Genomic DNA, 17,978 nt, shown 5'->3' with positions numbered 1-17,978 from the left:
GTCCGGCGGCCTGCCGTTGGTCAACATGAGGAAGTCTTGGGCAATCGGTCTTTGTTGCATCTTATTGGCATTCGGTAAGTGTCATCGCGTGGATTCTAGCAGCTTCCTGTTCGGCGCCTTCAAACATAAGAGGGAGGGGGTGAGGCCGAAAGATCTAGAACTTGAACTCAGCCAGGACATCCAGAACAAATCACTCATTCACATGCTCTGTACCCAGATATCCTGTTCTTGCTGATCTTGTCTTTTGTCCATATTGGGAGGCGTTGCAGGCTTGCACACACCAACTAGAACTTTCATTGTCCCCTATAAGATGGGGGAAGTTGTAGCTGGACAGCCCCCCCACATGTGAAACCCCAAGTGCATCTCAGCCGTTGTCTTTCATTTCGTTCAGCTAATCTAGGTCATTATACCTTTCCGAATTCTGTATGAGTGTGTGTATAATATCATTTATTTTTCCTAAGAAAGAGACTGCTTGTCTCAGGCTGATTATGTCCAATATAATAAGCTCCCATTCCATTGAATTGTGTGTATGACTGAACATACTGCTTAATATGTTGGGATCTAGAAAGGATCATAGATCATAAAAGGGGGCAGTAGCTTTTTTTTTTCCTTGTGAATAAACCCACCCTATACTTACCTAATACTTATTATAGCCAGAGGTTGTATGTAAAGCTGGCCTTAGACGCAAAGATCCTATCGTACGAATCGAGGAGAGTCCCGACATTTTTGTCCGCTGGAGATAGGCCGATTGGACAGGTTTGATTTTGTCCCGACCAATCCCGCTGGAGCCCATTGCGCTCTCATCGTAATCGCCATGGGGCCGAACGTTCAGATTACCCCCGAAATAGCCATGCCCGTTTAGCGGCATATTGGGGAAAGATCGGCTTGTTTGGCGATGTTGCCAAACGAGTGGATCTTTTCGTCTATGGCCACCTTAAGAAATGTAGTAGGACAACGGTTGAAGGCTTATGGATCAGATACAGTTAATGCAATGCTTTGTTACTGGTGTAAATAATTTTCTGGCAGGGAACGTAGCTGTAACTTACTCTTTTTGTGCTGTCTAGTTTTTTTTTTAGACACTTCAGTATTCAGCTATGCCAGTGTTTTCTGCATGAGAGATTGATGGATGAAGGTTTAATTTATTTATTATTTCAATTGAAAAAACAACAATGTAGTTATGCTAGGTGTGTGCTTCTCTGCCTCTCACTGCTTCCCACACAAAACCTGTGGGGAATTGCTGTCCTGAGACCTCTCCTCTCGGCAACATGTGGTAAGACGGTGACTTTCTTGCCAGTAGTAAGCAGTCTATACATGTAGAAAGATTGCAACAATGTGTTATCCTTAATAGTCATAGTAAGATACCCTTATAAGTAATGTGCTATAATAAATACAGCAGCCATAGGCGTAACCAAAATCACTATTCAGGCCCAATATTTTTCACATGAGAAGTTATTACTTCTTTCTTAAAGGGGTTGTTCATCTTCCAACACTTTTTTTTTTTTTTATTATTATTTATTTATCTTTTGTTCAGTTGGTCTCAGATTGTTGTTCACCAGAAATCAAGACTTTTTCCAATTACTTTCAATTTTTAATTTTTTACTGGTTTTTCAAAATCTAAGTTTAATGTCCCTGTCTGGTGTTTGAGTCTGGCCGGTCAGTAATTCAGGTGCACTCTAAACTGTTACAATTTTGCAACATTTAGTTGAGTTTGTTTTTTTAGCAGCATTTCTGGAGTATTCGCAACTATTGTATGCATTCTAACAGCTGCCTGTAATGAAACCCAGGGAGTCTGCACAGCAGGGACACGGATAAGAAAATTATTAACTAAATGTATCAATTTAACACAGTTTAAAGGGTCAGGAACCCCCCCCCTTCCCAGAGCTGCTTTAGAGGGTGACAAATGACACTTTACACTTCTATATTAGAAAAAACAGTCACACATATAAAATAGAAAGTAATTGGAAAAATACTTTATTTCTAGTAAACTAACTGAAACCAACTGAACTGAAAAAAAGTGTTTGAAGGTAAACAACCCCTTTAAGGCACTCTTGTTTAATGCATATGATTTTACTGACTTATAGACTGTGTGCTGCCAAACTGCCAGTAGTGTGGGGTTTAATCACTGTACTTTTATTAACCGTTCTAATAAGACTTTAATCTTTAAATGTGCATTTGGTTAAAAATGATCTGACTATAATCTGGAAAGGGAGAGGAAGCTTAGACCAGAGGCAATTGATTTTCAATATGGAAACTAACTTCCTGTGCTCTGATATTCAACTTTAATTTTTGACTTGTTAGCATCTGTTCAAGCGGAAGATGAAGTTGAAGTGGATGCAACTGTAGAAGATGATATTGGAAAAAGTAGAGATGGATCTCGAACAGATGACGAAGTTGTAAGCAGGTGAGCATTTTTAATTCAATATATGACTTTTAAATGTATATTTACTTTTTTTGCATATATTTTGGCCCCAGCATAGAAAATGTAACTTTCTGAGATGTGACCATAATCTTGAGTTTTGTATCTCACAGGGAAGAGGAAGCTATCCAGTTAGATGGACTCAATGCTGCTCAAATTAAGGAAATCCGGGAGAAATCAGAGAAATTTGCATTTCAGGCTGAAGTGAACAGGATGATGAAACTAATCATCAACTCTCTTTACAAAAACAAAGAGGTGAGCTGGAAGAAAACTATATGCACTTTTAGTCCTGTCTATAAAGTTGCATTTGGTTTAATTATATTGTATATGATTTGTTTATTCCATCTTTCAGATCTTCCTTAGAGAACTAATTTCCAATGCATCTGATGCTCTTGACAAGATCAGATTGATGTCTTTGACAGATGATCAAGCACTTGCTGCCAATGAAGAATTGACAATAAAAATTAAGGTAAGATGCTCTTAAATAGGCCCCTAACGTGGATAGGCACTTTTTTATTTTTTTAAAATGGGTACAATTATAACACTTGACTCCGAAATGCTTCTGAGGATTATTGCAGTCATGCAATCCATTCTTGGCAGGGAAGTGTACATTTTTATACAGCTGGCCCATGAACTGAATGTTCAACAGAGAGCATGTCCCTTCAAAACAAAATTGTGCTCTGCTGTTATTGTGCTTTTAACTTTTGAGTACAAGAACCTTTGGGTGACTGATGGCTAGAACTAGCGCTACAGGGTAATATCCTTTGATTAATTTTAAAGAGAAAATATACTTTTATATTAATTACAGTTCTCCAAAATAAAATGAATTTCCAGATAATAAAAACATAATTAATTCTTCTTTTTAAAGTGTTCTAAGCACAGCTGTCTTATTTCTACCTTCACCTAAAGCAAAAGTAATTAGACCTTTTAGTTCTGGTCTCTCATAGTTCATAACTTGATTACAATATAGAAAATGGTCGCCCTATTCCAGGGTATGGGATATACAAACAGTAGATATGCTTTTAAGCCTTAAATTTGACCCTGAAGTCTTGACACTGATTGTAAGCATATTTTGTCACTGATTATAAGCATATTTCACCAACTGATTGATATAATATAATATTTGCTTGATATGTTTGACATAATAACTGTTCTTGCAGCACTTCATAGTATCTGTCATTTACTTTTTTTTTTTTTTTTTTTTTAACAGTGTGACAAAGAGAAGAATATGCTACATATAACTGATACTGGCATTGGTATGACAAAAGAGGAACTAGTAAAGAATTTGGGAACTATTGCCAAGTCTGGAACTAGTGAATTTCTGAGCAAGCTCACTGAAGCCCAAGAAGATGGCCAGTCTACCTCTGAGCTAATTGGACAGTTTGGAGTTGGTTTCTATTCTGCCTTCCTTGTTGCTGACAGGGTAATTGTAACTTCAAAGCACAATAATGATACACAGCACATCTGGGAATCCGATTCAAATGAGTTCTTTGTTACTGATGACCCTCGTGGTGACACCTTGGGCCGTGGATCAACCATTACGTAAGTAGTTATAGGAATATGCCATTGGCTATAGACAACTGCACTTGTCAATGCAGCTTTTAAAAATAGATAATCGGAAATCTTGCCTTTTAAACTCTGTTCTTTTACACTTTTTTTTTTTTTTTTAATTATTATGGGTTGGGGGTGGAATAACATGCCAATCTATCCTTGAGTATATTCTTTACCAAATATGTCTTAGTTTTGGGGTGGGGTAGTTTGTTACTTTGACATATGTCTTTTAATAGGAACTTTGTATTTATTATGTTTTGTACAGCCTGGTGCTCAAAGAGGAGGCAACTGATTACCTTGAGCTTGAAACTGTTAAAAACCTAGTGAGGAAATATTCTCAGTTCATCAACTTCCCTATTTACGTGTGGAGCAGCAAGGTAATACATTTTATTCTAAAAAAAATTAAGTTTTTAAGTGCAATATGAAAATTGACTATAGACTTTTAAACTTCCAAAGACCCAGGCACCATCTGTTTTTAACAGGCTCCCTCTACAGCTACATATAAAAAAACTAGGTACCTCTGTACTGGCTCTCTAACTGAAGGGTTGCCACCTCTGCTAATCATAGTGTTCTTTAAAATTTTAGACTGAGACAGTAGAGGAGCCCCTTGATGAAGAGGAAGCTAAGGAGAAAGATGAAGACACTGATGAAGAAGCTGCAGTTGAAGAGGAGGATGAGGAAAAAAAGCCTAAAACCAAAAAGGTTGGCAATCTTCAGAGAATAACAAAGTCAAAGTACTGTCTGGCTATGCAGACATTGAGTAGCTAAACTACTGCACGGCTGCTAGTGTTCAACTGGATAACACAACCTTCATAACTGAATAAAAACCGAATAAAACAAGCTGGAGGGTATATTTTTGGGTATTTAAGTAGTGTGAATCTTTTAAACTAGGCTATTTTAGCCTTTTTATATCCAGTTTAAAAGACTAGGTTCTATTTGAAGTGGACACTGCTGTTGTGACTACGTGTCTAAGTCTCCAAACTTTTTTTTTCTTTTGTACACAGGTTGAGAAGACCGTTTGGGATTGGGAGCTGATGAATGATATCAAGCCCATTTGGCAGAGACCTTCTAAAGAAATTGAAGAAGATGAATACAAAGCCTTCTACAAATCCTTTTCTAAGGTAAAAAAAAAAGTGAATGTAATCCAGTCGGAACTATTGGAATCTGGTTCTCATACATTTAGAAATTTAAGGTGGCCATACACGGGCCGATAAAAGCTGCCGACAGACTGTGTCGGCAGCTTATTGGCCCGTGTATGGGGGCCCCCGACGGGCTTCCCCGATCGAGATCTGGCCGAAAGTCGGCCAGATCTCGATCGGATGGGTTTAAAAATCCCATTGGATCGCGGCCGCATCTGTTCGTTGATGTGGTCCCGCGATCCGACCGCCCGTTTGAGAATGCTAGGATCCGATCGTTGGGCCCTAGGGCCCACGATCGGATCTGCCGATATTGCCCACCTCAAGGTGGGCATATCGGAGGGAGATCCGCTCGTTTGGCGACATCGCCAAACGAGCGGATCTATCCATGTATGGGGACCTTTAGTCAACAAATTCATGCTAGTTGTTTTGGAAAAGGCTTTCTACTTCTTGGTCTTAGCATTAAAGGATAAATAAACCTTACAAAAAACATGTAAAAAATGCAGTGTACTTTTCAAAGCACTTTTGCAGTCACTTTGCACTTTGGCAGTCATTAAAAACGAATGCATGTAACAAATTATGAACGTGCTTTGAAAACAATCCCGAGTAATTTTACATTACATGTGTTTAAGGTTTTATTAAAACGCCTTTTACATTTGGTGTGTGTTTTGACTTGTGTCAGACCAATGGCCAGTAATAGGTGGGAGTTCCTCTGCTTTGTTTCATGCACATGTCCAGTAAACCACATGCTTTGTAAATGATGCAGCACATCATGCACTAGGTGGTTAAATGAAAAGTATTTGAATTTTTAGATAATGTTTGTTTTGTCCCACAGGAAAGTGATGAGCCTATGGCTTACATCCATTTCACTGCTGAAGGAGAAGTCACATTTAAATCTATCCTGTTCATACCTAGCAGTGCTCCAAGAGGTCTCTTTGATGAATACGGCTCCAAAAAAAGTGACTTTATCAAGGTATGCTGACACTTTTTAAGACTAATCTTGTGCTGCTGAGATTGTGCAAATGTCTGATATTAAACCTCTGTTTATTTTACCAGCTGTTTGTCCGAAGAGTATTTATTACCGATGACTTCCATGATATGATGCCAAAATACCTAAACTTTGTCAAAGGAGTGGTAAGTTGAGTTGTCTCCTTTTTCTGTTAAGAAAAGAAAAATGTCCTGTTAGCTGTCTGACTTACATATATTTTTCAACCTAGGTTGATTCAGATGATCTGCCTTTGAATGTTTCAAGAGAAAATTTGCAACAGCACAAATTACTTAAGGTAAAATTGCAAGCTTCTATATTTTAATAGTAACTTTCAGTGTTTTCAAAGTTTGCAGTAGAAGGAAGAGGGGAACCCCCATAATTGTGGATTTTAAATTATTATCCTTTATATTTTCATACTGAGAGGATATCTTGCCAGGAGCTATCACCATTATGATATTATATATTATATTTTTTCTCCTACTTCTTAAGGTTATCCGAAAGAAACTGGTCCGAAAGACATTGGATATGATTAAGAAAATTGCTGAAGATAAATATACTGATAAATTCTGGAAGGAATTTGGTACTAATATTAAACTTGGTGTAATTGAAGACCATTCAAACAGGACCCGCTTAGCAAAACTTCTTCGCTTCCAGTCTTCCCATCACAAAACTGAGACTACAAGTTTGGAGCAATATGTGGAAAGAATGAAGGATAAACAGGACAAGATCTATTTCATGGCTGGATCTAGCAGGAAAGAGGTAAGCTCTCACCATTTAATTTTTTTTAATATATATAGGGGTCTTTGTTTGCCAGAAAAATGGGAGTTCATCTTGGCTTCAGTCAGCGGAGAGACGACTAACTCGCTTATCAGATGTGGGATTCCCAATGTACATATTCTTTGATTATTTCTGTGTCACAGAATTATACCAGTTTACTCATGTATGCTTTGGTGTTTATTCCAGATGATTAAAGTCCCTTATTTACTATGGGCAATATTTTTTTCCTCTCTTTTTCCTCTCTTCTGTCCAGGTTGAGTCCTCTCCATTTGTTGAACGCCTCCTTAAGAAAGGCTATGAAGTTGTGTTCTTAATTGAACCAGTTGATGAGTATTGCATCCAGGCCCTGCCAGAATTCGATGGGAAGCGATTCCAGAATGTCGCCAAGGAAGGTCTTCAGTTTGATGAAAACGAAAAATCAAAGGAGGCCCGGGAAGCATTGGAGAAGGAATATGAACCACTGCTGACATGGATGAAGGAGAAGGCTTTGAAAGACCAGGTATGTTTCCTTTAGATCTTTTAAAATTAACTCAAGTTGCAAACAATTGACTTTGTTCACAAAACCTTCCGATTTGCTTTTCAGATTGAAAAGGCTGTAGTATCCCAGCGTTTGACTCAATCTCCTTGTGCATTAGTAGCCAGCCAGTATGGCTGGTCTGGCAATATGGAAAGGATAATGAAAGCACAAGCATATCAGACCGGAAAAGATGCTTCCACAAAGTAAGTCACATTATGTATTGACATGACCTTCTGGGTTTTTTTTTCTTTCTAATTTTTACTTTAGTCTGTCCTTATACATGGTTAGACTTAAGTCAGACCTGCACAGACTAAATTACATCTGTGAATTTTCCTTATTGGGATGGGGTAGAAAAAAAAGCACTTTGCCAACTGCAGTGAGAACACCAGGGGGCAGATTCACTAAGGGTCGAATTTCGAAGTTAAAAATACTTCGAAATTCGACCCTCGAATTGAAATCCTTCGACATCGAAGTCGAAGGATTTAGCGCTAATCCTGCGATCGATCGAAGGATTTTTCGTTCGATCGAACGATTAAATCCTTCGAATCGAACGATTCGAACGATTTTAATCCAACGATCGAAGGAAAATCCTTCGATCAAAAAAAGGTTAGCAAACCTATGGGGACCTTCCCCATAGGCTAACATTGACTTCGGTAGGTTTTATCTGCCGAAGTAGGGGGTCGAAGTTTTTTTTAAAGGGAAAGTACTTCCGACTATCGAATGGTCGAATAGTCGAACGATTTTTACTTCGAATCGTTCGAATTCGAACGAATTTAACCAATTCGATGGTCGAAGTACCCAAAAAATACTTCGAAATTCGAATTTTTTTCATTCGAATCCTTCACTCGAAGTTAGTGAATCTGCCCCCAGGTGTCCTATAAGTCTCTGGGACATGAGCGTCTGAAAAGATATGGTGGGGTTGCGTTAGAATGTAACTGTAGTGACTAAAATCACTCACTGTATAATACTTTAATTTTAGTTATTATTCAAGCCAGAAGAAGACATTTGAAATAAATCCAAGACATCCTTTGATCAAGGATATGTTAAGAAGAGTAAAGGTGAATATATATATTTTTTTTGTGTTTTTTTTTTTTTTTTTTTTCCGATAATACACTTCTTCTAAAGTTTGGCAAGTATGTACTAAAATGCTAGACTGCATATTCTTTCTGCAGAGTTGATAAATCATTGTTTCTAATGCAGTGCCAGATTTTGTACAACTGTAACTGGAATTCCATACTGTAAATGTCAATGTCCGCATTTTTCAATTTTGACAATTTTTCAATATCTCACTATTTCTGTATCAGTATTGTGTGAATATCCTATTTAATTACCCTTTGTTTTAGGAAAACGAAGACGATCAGACTGTAGCAGACCTTGCAGTCGTACTCTTAGAAACTGCCACTCTACGTTCAGGATATCAGTTGTCTGATACTAAAGGATATGGAGACAGGATTGAAAGAATGCTGCGCCTAAGCTTAAAGATTGACCTTGATGCTCAGGTAACTGTAATATTATGAATGTTACTATATTACTTTAAGTGGCTTTCAACAAAACTCTTGCATACAATCATTTCTTTACCCATTTCTAATTCACCTGCCTACTGAGTCCACATTAAGGACTGGAGTAGGTTGTGGTACGTTCACACAACCTTTTAGTGTGCTTCACTTGAAAGTCCCTGCACTAATTACCTGCCAAATGTATACCATTCCTATGATCACTGGGTTTGTAGTAGGAAAAGGTAATGCAAACTGATACCTTATCAGCTACAAGCCACTGGGGGCCATTTATACACAATGAGAAAAGTTGCACCTGGGCAGTAGCCCATGGCAAGCAATCAGATGATTGCTTTTAGTGCTCAACCTGCAGCTGGCTGGAAGACTGCTAATCACTGATTGGTTGCTATGGGCTACTGTCCAGGTCCTAATTTGCCCAGTGTTTATTAATGAGCTCCACTGTGTTGTAACACTGTTTGCAAAACTGCTACCAGGTGTAGTGTTAGCAGAACTTCCATAGACCCATAATGGCTATTTCACCATGGGAGTTCCTCCCCACTTTATAGACCCAAATTTAGGTTTTATAGACCCAAAATTAGGTTTTTAGATCACTTGGCATTCCACCCTAAAGGGTGTTCCGATGCAAATACTCAAACAAACATTCTCCATCCCTGATGGATGAAAGTGATGTTTCGTTTTTCAGGAAGCATTTCAAATGTGTTTAAAACATGTAAACTTGTTTTCCTCCCAAATAGGTGGATGAAGAGCCAGAAGAGGAAGAGCCTGCTGCAGATGATGATGATCAGGATGATTCTGAAGATGTGGAAGAGGTTGATGCCGAAGAGGTTGAGGAAAAACCACAAACAGAAGAAACAGACACACAGGTTAGTATTTTTGAAGATGAACTGCACATTGCAATCTGTTTATTCTACAACTGCCTTAAGTTATCCTTTTGTTTTAATATAAACCTTAAATTTATACAGATAAAAGCTTTGTATAGCTATAGATGGTTCTGCACAGAAGGATAAGCCAAATAAATGTATCTTCTAATTAATGCTGACACTTCCAGATATGTATCAGGTGTAAGTCTGTTGTAGTGAAGAACCTACCTGGTGCCCATTTTGTTTACTTTTAAAGGATCTGTCTATTTTCCATAGCTTTTGCATAATGTCTGGGGTGGGGGTTAAGTGCTAAGACCCATTAAAGGAGAACTAAACCCTAGAAATTAATATGGCTAAAAATGCCCTATTTTATGTACTGAACTTGTTGCAAAGTTTCAGCTTGTCAATAGCAGCAATGATCCAGGACTTAAAACTTGTCACAGTGGGGTCACCATCTTGGAAAGTGTCTGTGACACTAACATGCTCAGTGGGCTCTGAGCAGCTGTTGAGAAGCTAAGCTTAGGGGTAGTCGCAAAGTATCAAGCAGAAAATAAGGTTGACCTGTAATATAAGCTGATGCTACAAGGCTGATTATTAAATTCTGATGCTAGTTACACTGGCTTTTGAGCTGCTATGTATTATTAATCAACCTTATCTTGACATTTATATTCTGTGCTTACTGTATATTTTGAGTCGGTCCCTAAGCTCAGTAAGTGACAGCAGCGCAGAGCATTTGCAGTGAATCAGCAGAAAAGAAGATGGTGAGATACTGGGGCTTCTTTGGAGGCACAGATCTTTCCTACTAAATGGTTGTAGTTGCCTTGGGCTGGTACAGAAACCAAAAAACATAATGTACAACATATCTAGCTACTTCTTTAAACTTTAGTACTCTTAAGTCTGTTTATAAACACCCAACATCACTGAGGTGGAGCTAAAGGAAACATTAGTTCTACTAAGGTAACTATAGTGCTGGGTAGGTTTTTCAAGATAAACCAACCATTTTTAACCTGTAAAGTGTAAGCATTTCAGTGCATGTGAAGTACTGGAGTCACCCAATGGGGGGGAAAAAAGAACATTCACCACTTTTAATCTATTAATTTGTAAGCAGGCAATTAGAGGCTGAAGTTTGTCAGTAACATTTGCTTTTTTGTTTTACAGGAATCCACAGATGTAAAAGATGAACTGTAAATTTCATTAAGACTCTCATTTGGCTCTAGGGACTTTTTTGTTCTTGTGGATGGGAGGGTTTTTTAGTTGGATTTTTTTTTTTTTTTAAACATTCCTCATGAATGTAAATTTGTACTATTTATGAGTATATTGATGTAAAACCTTTCATGTGAAAATAAATGTTAAAAAAAACCATACTGGGTTCAGTGTCCAAAGCTGAAAATGGAATGTCCACTAAACTAGGAATAAGAGCCCTTCAGGTTCAAGAAACTTCATCTAGAAAGAGGCATTTATGTTTTAAATCTGTTTATCCTGTGAAACAGTCAGGAAACCTTTTACCAGCGAAAATGCCTTGAGACAAGCTGAGAAATAATAGTTGAAGACGCTACAAAGATCTGGTCTTGATGGATATATGAACTGTAAAGATTCTGTAAATATACTTTTGTGGAAATAGGAAGTTTTAAACATAAAAGTGCAGTGTATATACTTTTTTTTTTTTTGGGTTATGCCTGTGTTGCAGTCAGACTACACAGCAGTTGGCAACAATAAAGTTGTGGTTACTTTGTACCTACAATGAAGGAACAGTACTGCCCCCAGTAGTGGGTTGAAGAGGTTTTAGAAGTCTGTTGGAAATAGCAGCATTCAGTCTTTGGGCTTCTAGTTTGTCTAGCATGGGTTTTTACAGGTATGATAACTGTTCCAGATGCATCTCTCTATAGCAAGTGAAGTGAATGTAAAATTTCCAAGGAAAGTATATAGTCCCTGAATCAGACACTGACTGAGCACCAAAATAACATTTTATAAAGGTGGGTGGTGAGTTTAGGTCAAAATAACTGCAATTGTCGTGTTGTAAAGAGTTTTCTCTGTTACCTATCCACCTCTCGCTCTATTCGTCATATAGCCCTATATTTTGCAGATGTTTGCATAGATTATGCATTATTCAATTCAGTCTTGTGACATAGGAATTTACAATCTAAGGTCCATCTTCCATATGTCCTGCTCTATAACAACATCTTACATTTTCATACACACACTAATGTTAAAATGAACCCACCTGTATGTTGGGGAATGTGGAAGTAAACTAAAGTACCCTTAGAAACCCCATTCAAAGAGGTGTATCCTTACAACCATATTTAATTCATGCTATATACCATATGAACTGGATACATTGAACTTAAATTGGATACAATGCAAGTTAAAAAAAAACAAACAAACCAAAAGGTACCCAATAATATTTATAGGCTTTCTCCCTCTCTATATTTATATAGCCTATTTCCTTGAGGTTTAATACCTGGGTCTGCTTCCTTACTCTCGGACTGTCTTCCATCCTTATGTCCTCCTCTATAATAATAATAATAATCTTTGAAAGCAGAGTGTATGATTTGAGTTTATCTGGTGTAGAATGTCACGTGCACACACAGGCCCTTCAAGGATGATTCCACTTGGTGCTCAAACACTTAAGAGAGACGGCACTCCCAATTTCCATGTAACAAAATGTACAAGCTGGCACACAAAGCAAGTTAAATCAGGGTCATATCCCTGGTATGTTTATTGCATCGCAACGTTTCGGGGGAAATGCCCCCCAAATGTTGTGATGCAATAAACGTACCAGGGGTATGACCCCGGTTTAACTCGCTTTGTGTGCCAGCTTGTACTAATTTGAGTTTATCTGGAACATGGAAGAGCATTAGATTGTTGGCTGACGTGCAGACATATAGTGGAAAATTTTGCCAGCACTGGCTTTGCGTACATCGCAACACTTCGCCAGGCATAAATTCGCCTGGACAACGCTAATTCACAAAGATCCGAAGTTGCGCACAGGGTAACAAACGCTGGCGAAAATACGCTCAGCCATTTAAAGTTACGCTAGCGTTGGCTAATTTGCAAACGGCACGCAGTTAAAGTACAATGGCCGTATATGCTGCAGCAAATACATTACACTACACAAGGCCAGGGAACCTTAATAAAATTATATAGAGGTGTTATATTGCCCTACACATGTGCCCACAGTTAGTTTAGGTGCCATATGTTATCACATGTAGGGGGGAAGGAGGGTACCCCAAAAAAAATTCAATCTTTTTCAGCCTATCACCCTGTAAAAAGGAAAAGACGCCAGCGTTTTTTGGGACTTTGAAAAATGTTCAACTTTTTCTTGAGGAACTCCTATCTACTCTATTGCACTTCGCCTGGTCTGAGGTGGCGAAGGCAAGTCTGGCAATAGAGGTAACGGTCAGTAAAATCAAAAACTTTGCGTATTAACGCTCTTTCACCATAGTGAAAATTTGCTTGGCGCGAAGAGTGCGAAGTTGCGCCAGAGTCTTATCTCCTTGTCGAAATTATGACAGCGACCGTTAGTAAATCGGCGAAGTGCAAAAATGAAGTCTCACTGGCGAATTTTCGCCAGCGTTAGCCATTTCGCCCTTTAGTAAATTTCTGGATCTAAATGTTATAAACTCACCTTTCAAATAAATGATATAACAAATGTATTGCTTCTTATTTAAGAGGCAGTAAAACAGTGAAGTTTCTGCTTTATCAAAATTAATAAATAGAATATGTTTCCAAACCTGGGAGCTGCATAACAGAATAAATAAAAAAAACTGCAGAGCATAATATACTATGCACAAGTCTAAATCTAGGTTAGGGGCCATGTGGCACTGCTAAAAAACATAAGACACCCCCTGGGCCAGTGTATTTCTTTTAGAAAGAAAGTGCTGGCCTGGGGAAAAACAATTTAATTCACTGGAGTCCCTCACATATTGGCAGCCTTCACTGAAAGAGAGATTTTTGTACTCACCGTTAAATCTTTTTCTATTGTCCTATATTGGGGGACACAGGCACCGTGGGGATGAAGATCCTGCAGCTAGAGAATGGACACTAACTTGTTAAACGTGACTCCTCCTCCTGCTCTGGGCTTCATCCCCTGCCTCCTCCTAACACCTTCAGTTTCGACCAAGAAGGAGCATAATAACCCAAAACATAAGAGGAGTTTGAAAACCCCATTAGATAAACAGAACGTCGATACAGGGAGGGAAGGCCTGTGTCCCCCAATATAGAGACAAGAGAAAAGAAGATTTAACGGTGAGTACAAAAATCTCTTTCTCTTGCCTAATTGGGGGACACAGGCACCGTGGGGATGTCCCAGAGCAACCCATGAGGGTGGGACACTGAGACCCCAGTAGGTGTCTAACTGATTACAGCCTGTAACACTTTCCTCCCAAAGCTGGTGTGTGTAGCCTGTAGAATCGTGTGAAAGTGTGAAGGGACGCCCAACTGGCCGCTCTGCAAACATGTTCTGCCGATGCTTGATGCCAGACTGCCCAGGACATGCTGAGAGCGAGTGTAGAGTGAGTTCTCACCTTGAGCGGTGGTGGTTTCCCGTTCACTGCGTAGGCTCTAATGATAGTAGCCCGGATCCACTTGGCTAACGTTGTCTTGGCTTATTTAGAGTCACATTTTGGCCTGTTAGGGATGATAAAAATGCATCCGTCTTCCTGACTTTCTTGGTAGCCTGTAAATATGAAGTGATTGCTCAAATGATATCCAGGTTGTGCAGTTTGCACTCTGTAAGATTCTTGGGCTCCGGACACAAGGAGGGTACAACCAAATCCTGGTTTAGGTGAAAGTCCGAAACTACTTTTGGTAAAAAGTCTGGAGTAGGCCTGAGGACTACCTTGTCCTTGTGTATGATGGTGAAGGGCGATTGGCACGAGAGTGCAGCCAATTCAGATACTCTCCGAGCCGATGTGATGGCCAGAAGGAACACCACCTTTTCAGTCAGCATAGACAGAGGAATCTTGTCTATTGGTTCATATGGGTCGTCTCTCCTCCCGATCCCAAAGGCCTTGAATCGTTGTTTGATCTAGTACACCTCCCCACCCCCGTAGGCTGGCATCCGTTGTGAGAACCATCCAGTGGTGGGGGGGAAGGGTCTTCCTCCGGGTGTATGATGGGGGTTGTAGCCACCAGTCGAGGGAAATTTTTACCCGTTGCGGAAGGACTATTTGGCAATCTAGATCTTTTCAATTCTTGCGTTGTTACAGCAGTATGGCGTGTTGAAGGGGTCTGGTGTGGAATTGTGTATAGGGAATTTCTGGGAAGGATGCTACCATCGTACCAAGGGTTTGCATGGCTATTCGGAGAGGTACACTGGAGGTACTCTTGAGGGTCCGAACCCTGTCCTGTAGGGTGCTGGTCTTGTCTCGTGGGAGAAAGGCTCTCCCGTTCCTGGAGTCCAATATCAGACCTAAGTATTCTATTGTCTGTGTCGGAGATAGGTTGGAGTTGAAGTTGATCATCCACCCTAAGTCTGCCAAGGTCTGTAGGACTTGGGTTGTATGGTGATGAGCTATGGTTGCGGATGAGCCTTTTACGAGCAGATCGTCCACATAGGGGATGACCAGTATTCCCCTGAGTCTTAGATCCTCCAATGCTGCCTCCATCACCTTGGTGAATGTACGAGGGGCTGACGACAGTCCAAATGGGAGTGCAACGAACTGCCAGTGGTGTCCGTTCACAAAGAATCTGAGAAACCGGTGGTGGGCCAGGTGAATGGGTATGTGGAGGTAAGCGTCTTTGATGTCGATGACATGAAACTGTCATGAACTTGCCGTCTTCCATGGAAGCTAAGACTGACTGAATTGATTCCATCTTGAAATGGCATTTTCTGACGAAGGGATTGAGATCTTTGTGGTCTAGAACTGGTCTTAGGGACCCGTCCTTTTGCGGACTATAAAAAGGTTGGAGTAGTACCCTTTTCTTTTGTCTGTTTTTGGTACTGGTTATATTGTACCTGCCGTGACGAGGTCCTGGATGACCATGAGGAATTTGGCTCTGTTGTGTTTGTGTCTGGGCAACCGGGATATGAAGAATCTGTGGGGAGGTCGTTGGGTAAAGTCTATCAAGAGTCCTTGTGAAACCACCCGAAGGACCCACTGGTCCCGTACTTTTCTTTTCCACACCTCCTGAAAGGATTTGAGGCAGCCTCCTTCGGGGGTGGGCACCCCTTCATGCTGAATTGGACTTGTCCTGAGAGGGTTTCGTTGGATCGACCGCGTGGGGTGATGCCCAGAGATCGGTGCACTCTTGAAACGCGTCAAGCATGCTATTGGGATACTGGATCTGCTTAACCTTTTAATGATAATCTAATAAAATATGGATTTTAAGTGCTGCTGGTGCTCCGTGTTCAATATATTTACCTGAAAAGTCTGTACATGTCGGGAGCGTTCATCCACACGTGGAAGCACAGCAGGACACCACAAGGTCAGAGTGCTCCCATACTTTCTTTCTCTTGAGGGAAGGGATATGTTTAAATTAATATTAAGCAGTTAAATATTCATTTAAATCTATTAGAAGGTTTTAATTAACCAAGCAAGTTCTCTTTATTAGCACAAGCACTTTACATCTATTAATTGATTGGTTCATGATATAATTTAGATATTTAATTTAACTTGTTTGAGAGTGTGGGGGCTTTTACTATCTTTTTCTCATTTTTTGAATAGTTGTTAACAGTAATTCACGCCTCCGATTCTCCACGAGGTAATAATTAACCTTAAAGGACTGCCTTTCTTCTTTGTATTTTTATAATGCTCCTTCTACTCCTGAAACTGTCGGAGCAAGGGTAAGTATGTGACACAAATGGTTTTTTTTTTTTGTTTGTTTTTAATTGGAGGCAGGGGTACCCAGCCTAATCGCAGGGTAGAAGGCAGAAGGGGTCTCCTTGGTGTGGAAAGGCCTGTGGAGACAGAGAAGAGGCATGTGAGGGTAAGTGGCCCTGAAACCTCTAGCCTAAGACACTGATATGCAGAGGGAGGGTACCTGCCTGTCCGTGCTAGATGCGGTGTGAAGTTCCCCGTTCCGATCCCTGGACGTAGAGGGCTGAATTTGGTCCCAGGTGGGAGAGATCAGGGAGTGCCACCGGGTGCTGTGCTGGGGGAGCCGGTGGAATGCGGCGTGTGCACTGGGTATGATAGTAGCCCTAGATGTGCAGTCGGAGCGGTCCAGTAGATAGCTGGGCGCTAAGGGAAGATCGGGGGAGATGCGCGCTTACGTAGCTGGGGGGAAGGGATGGGGCCTAACCTGAGTGCGATCTGTGGGGAGAGAGCCTTTGGAATGTGACTTGCCATGAAACCTTGAGCCTCTACCCTAATGGAATATAAAGGGGGTTAAATGGTGATCCATACTCACCAAGGTTGCCAGCTGGTCCATGCCCTTTGGGGAGTTCTCCCTGTAAAAACACAAATAAAAATATATATGAAAATCTCCACATATATTTGTATCTGCATAAGATTATACACACTGGGTGGGTGTATGGCGCTGCTGCAGGCCCCCGGGAAGCAGCGCAGGGAGATAGGAGCAAGCCTGCAGACCTTCGGAGAGTGGGAAGGCTGTAGGGCATAGTAGGCAATAGCTGGAGAGGCTCTTGAAAGTATCAGTGGCCCCTTAGTGTGGCGTGATCATAACCCAGAGTCTTGATCAGTTGCTTAAAGATGCGTCTTCTCCTTCTGAGGATACTAAACGAAACTGGCAGGGGATGAAGCCCAGAGCAGGAGGAGGAGGAGTCACGTTTAACAAGTTAGTGTCCATTCTCCAGCTGCAGGATCTTCATCCCCACGGTGCCTGTGTCCCCCAATTAGGCAAGAGAAATAGGATTTCATGGGCCTTTAAGATGAAGCCTCCTCAATTCTAATTGATCTCTAATTGAGAGACATTTTCTCAATGGGAAATATTGACTGGTGAATTTGGCAGAAATTTTATTGTTTTGCCCATGTATATAGTTATCATATCCCGACAAACAATACCTTCTCCGGTGATCTTTATAACAGAGGACTTTATATACTTAATTAGTTCTGTTACTCTTCTTTGGACTTTATACTCTGTATATTTGTATATGCCATACATTTTAATTGCACTGAATCTGACCTACCACACCATTTGAGTGGGAGTCTCACCATGCTGTACTATATATAGCTAGTATAGTATAATGATCCAAATAAGTGTGATTTGGATTACTACTTATTGCTAAAAACGGGAGTATCAATTTCACACTTAAATGA

At 40.2% G+C, this 17,978-nt stretch overlaps 1 protein-coding gene across 1 annotated transcript; it reads left to right on the top strand.

Annotated features, from left to right (window-relative positions):
- Positions 1 to 25: 25 nt before the first annotated feature.
- Positions 26 to 11,074, top strand: hsp90b1.L (heat shock protein 90kDa beta family member 1 L homeolog; the record flags this gene model as incomplete). Its single annotated transcript, NM_001090811.1, is given in 18 exon segments — positions 26 to 74; positions 2,299 to 2,401; positions 2,530 to 2,671; positions 2,769 to 2,885; positions 3,627 to 3,958; positions 4,233 to 4,344; positions 4,553 to 4,669; positions 4,972 to 5,088; positions 5,939 to 6,076; positions 6,160 to 6,237; positions 6,321 to 6,386; positions 6,581 to 6,850; positions 7,122 to 7,367; positions 7,452 to 7,588; positions 8,365 to 8,443; positions 8,729 to 8,884; positions 9,634 to 9,762; positions 10,918 to 11,074. Coding segments are annotated over 18 exon segments (2,418 nt in total).
- Between the last annotated feature and the right edge of the window lie 6,904 nt (positions 11,075 to 17,978).

Source organism: Xenopus laevis, chromosome 3L (assembly GCF_017654675.1).
Source record: "Xenopus laevis strain J_2021 chromosome 3L, Xenopus_laevis_v10.1, whole genome shotgun sequence".
In the NCBI taxonomy this organism is placed as follows: domain Eukaryota; kingdom Metazoa; phylum Chordata; class Amphibia; order Anura; family Pipidae; genus Xenopus; species Xenopus laevis.
The sequence above is the reverse complement of the archived record's forward strand: the minus strand, read 5'-3'. Positions and strand labels throughout refer to the sequence as shown.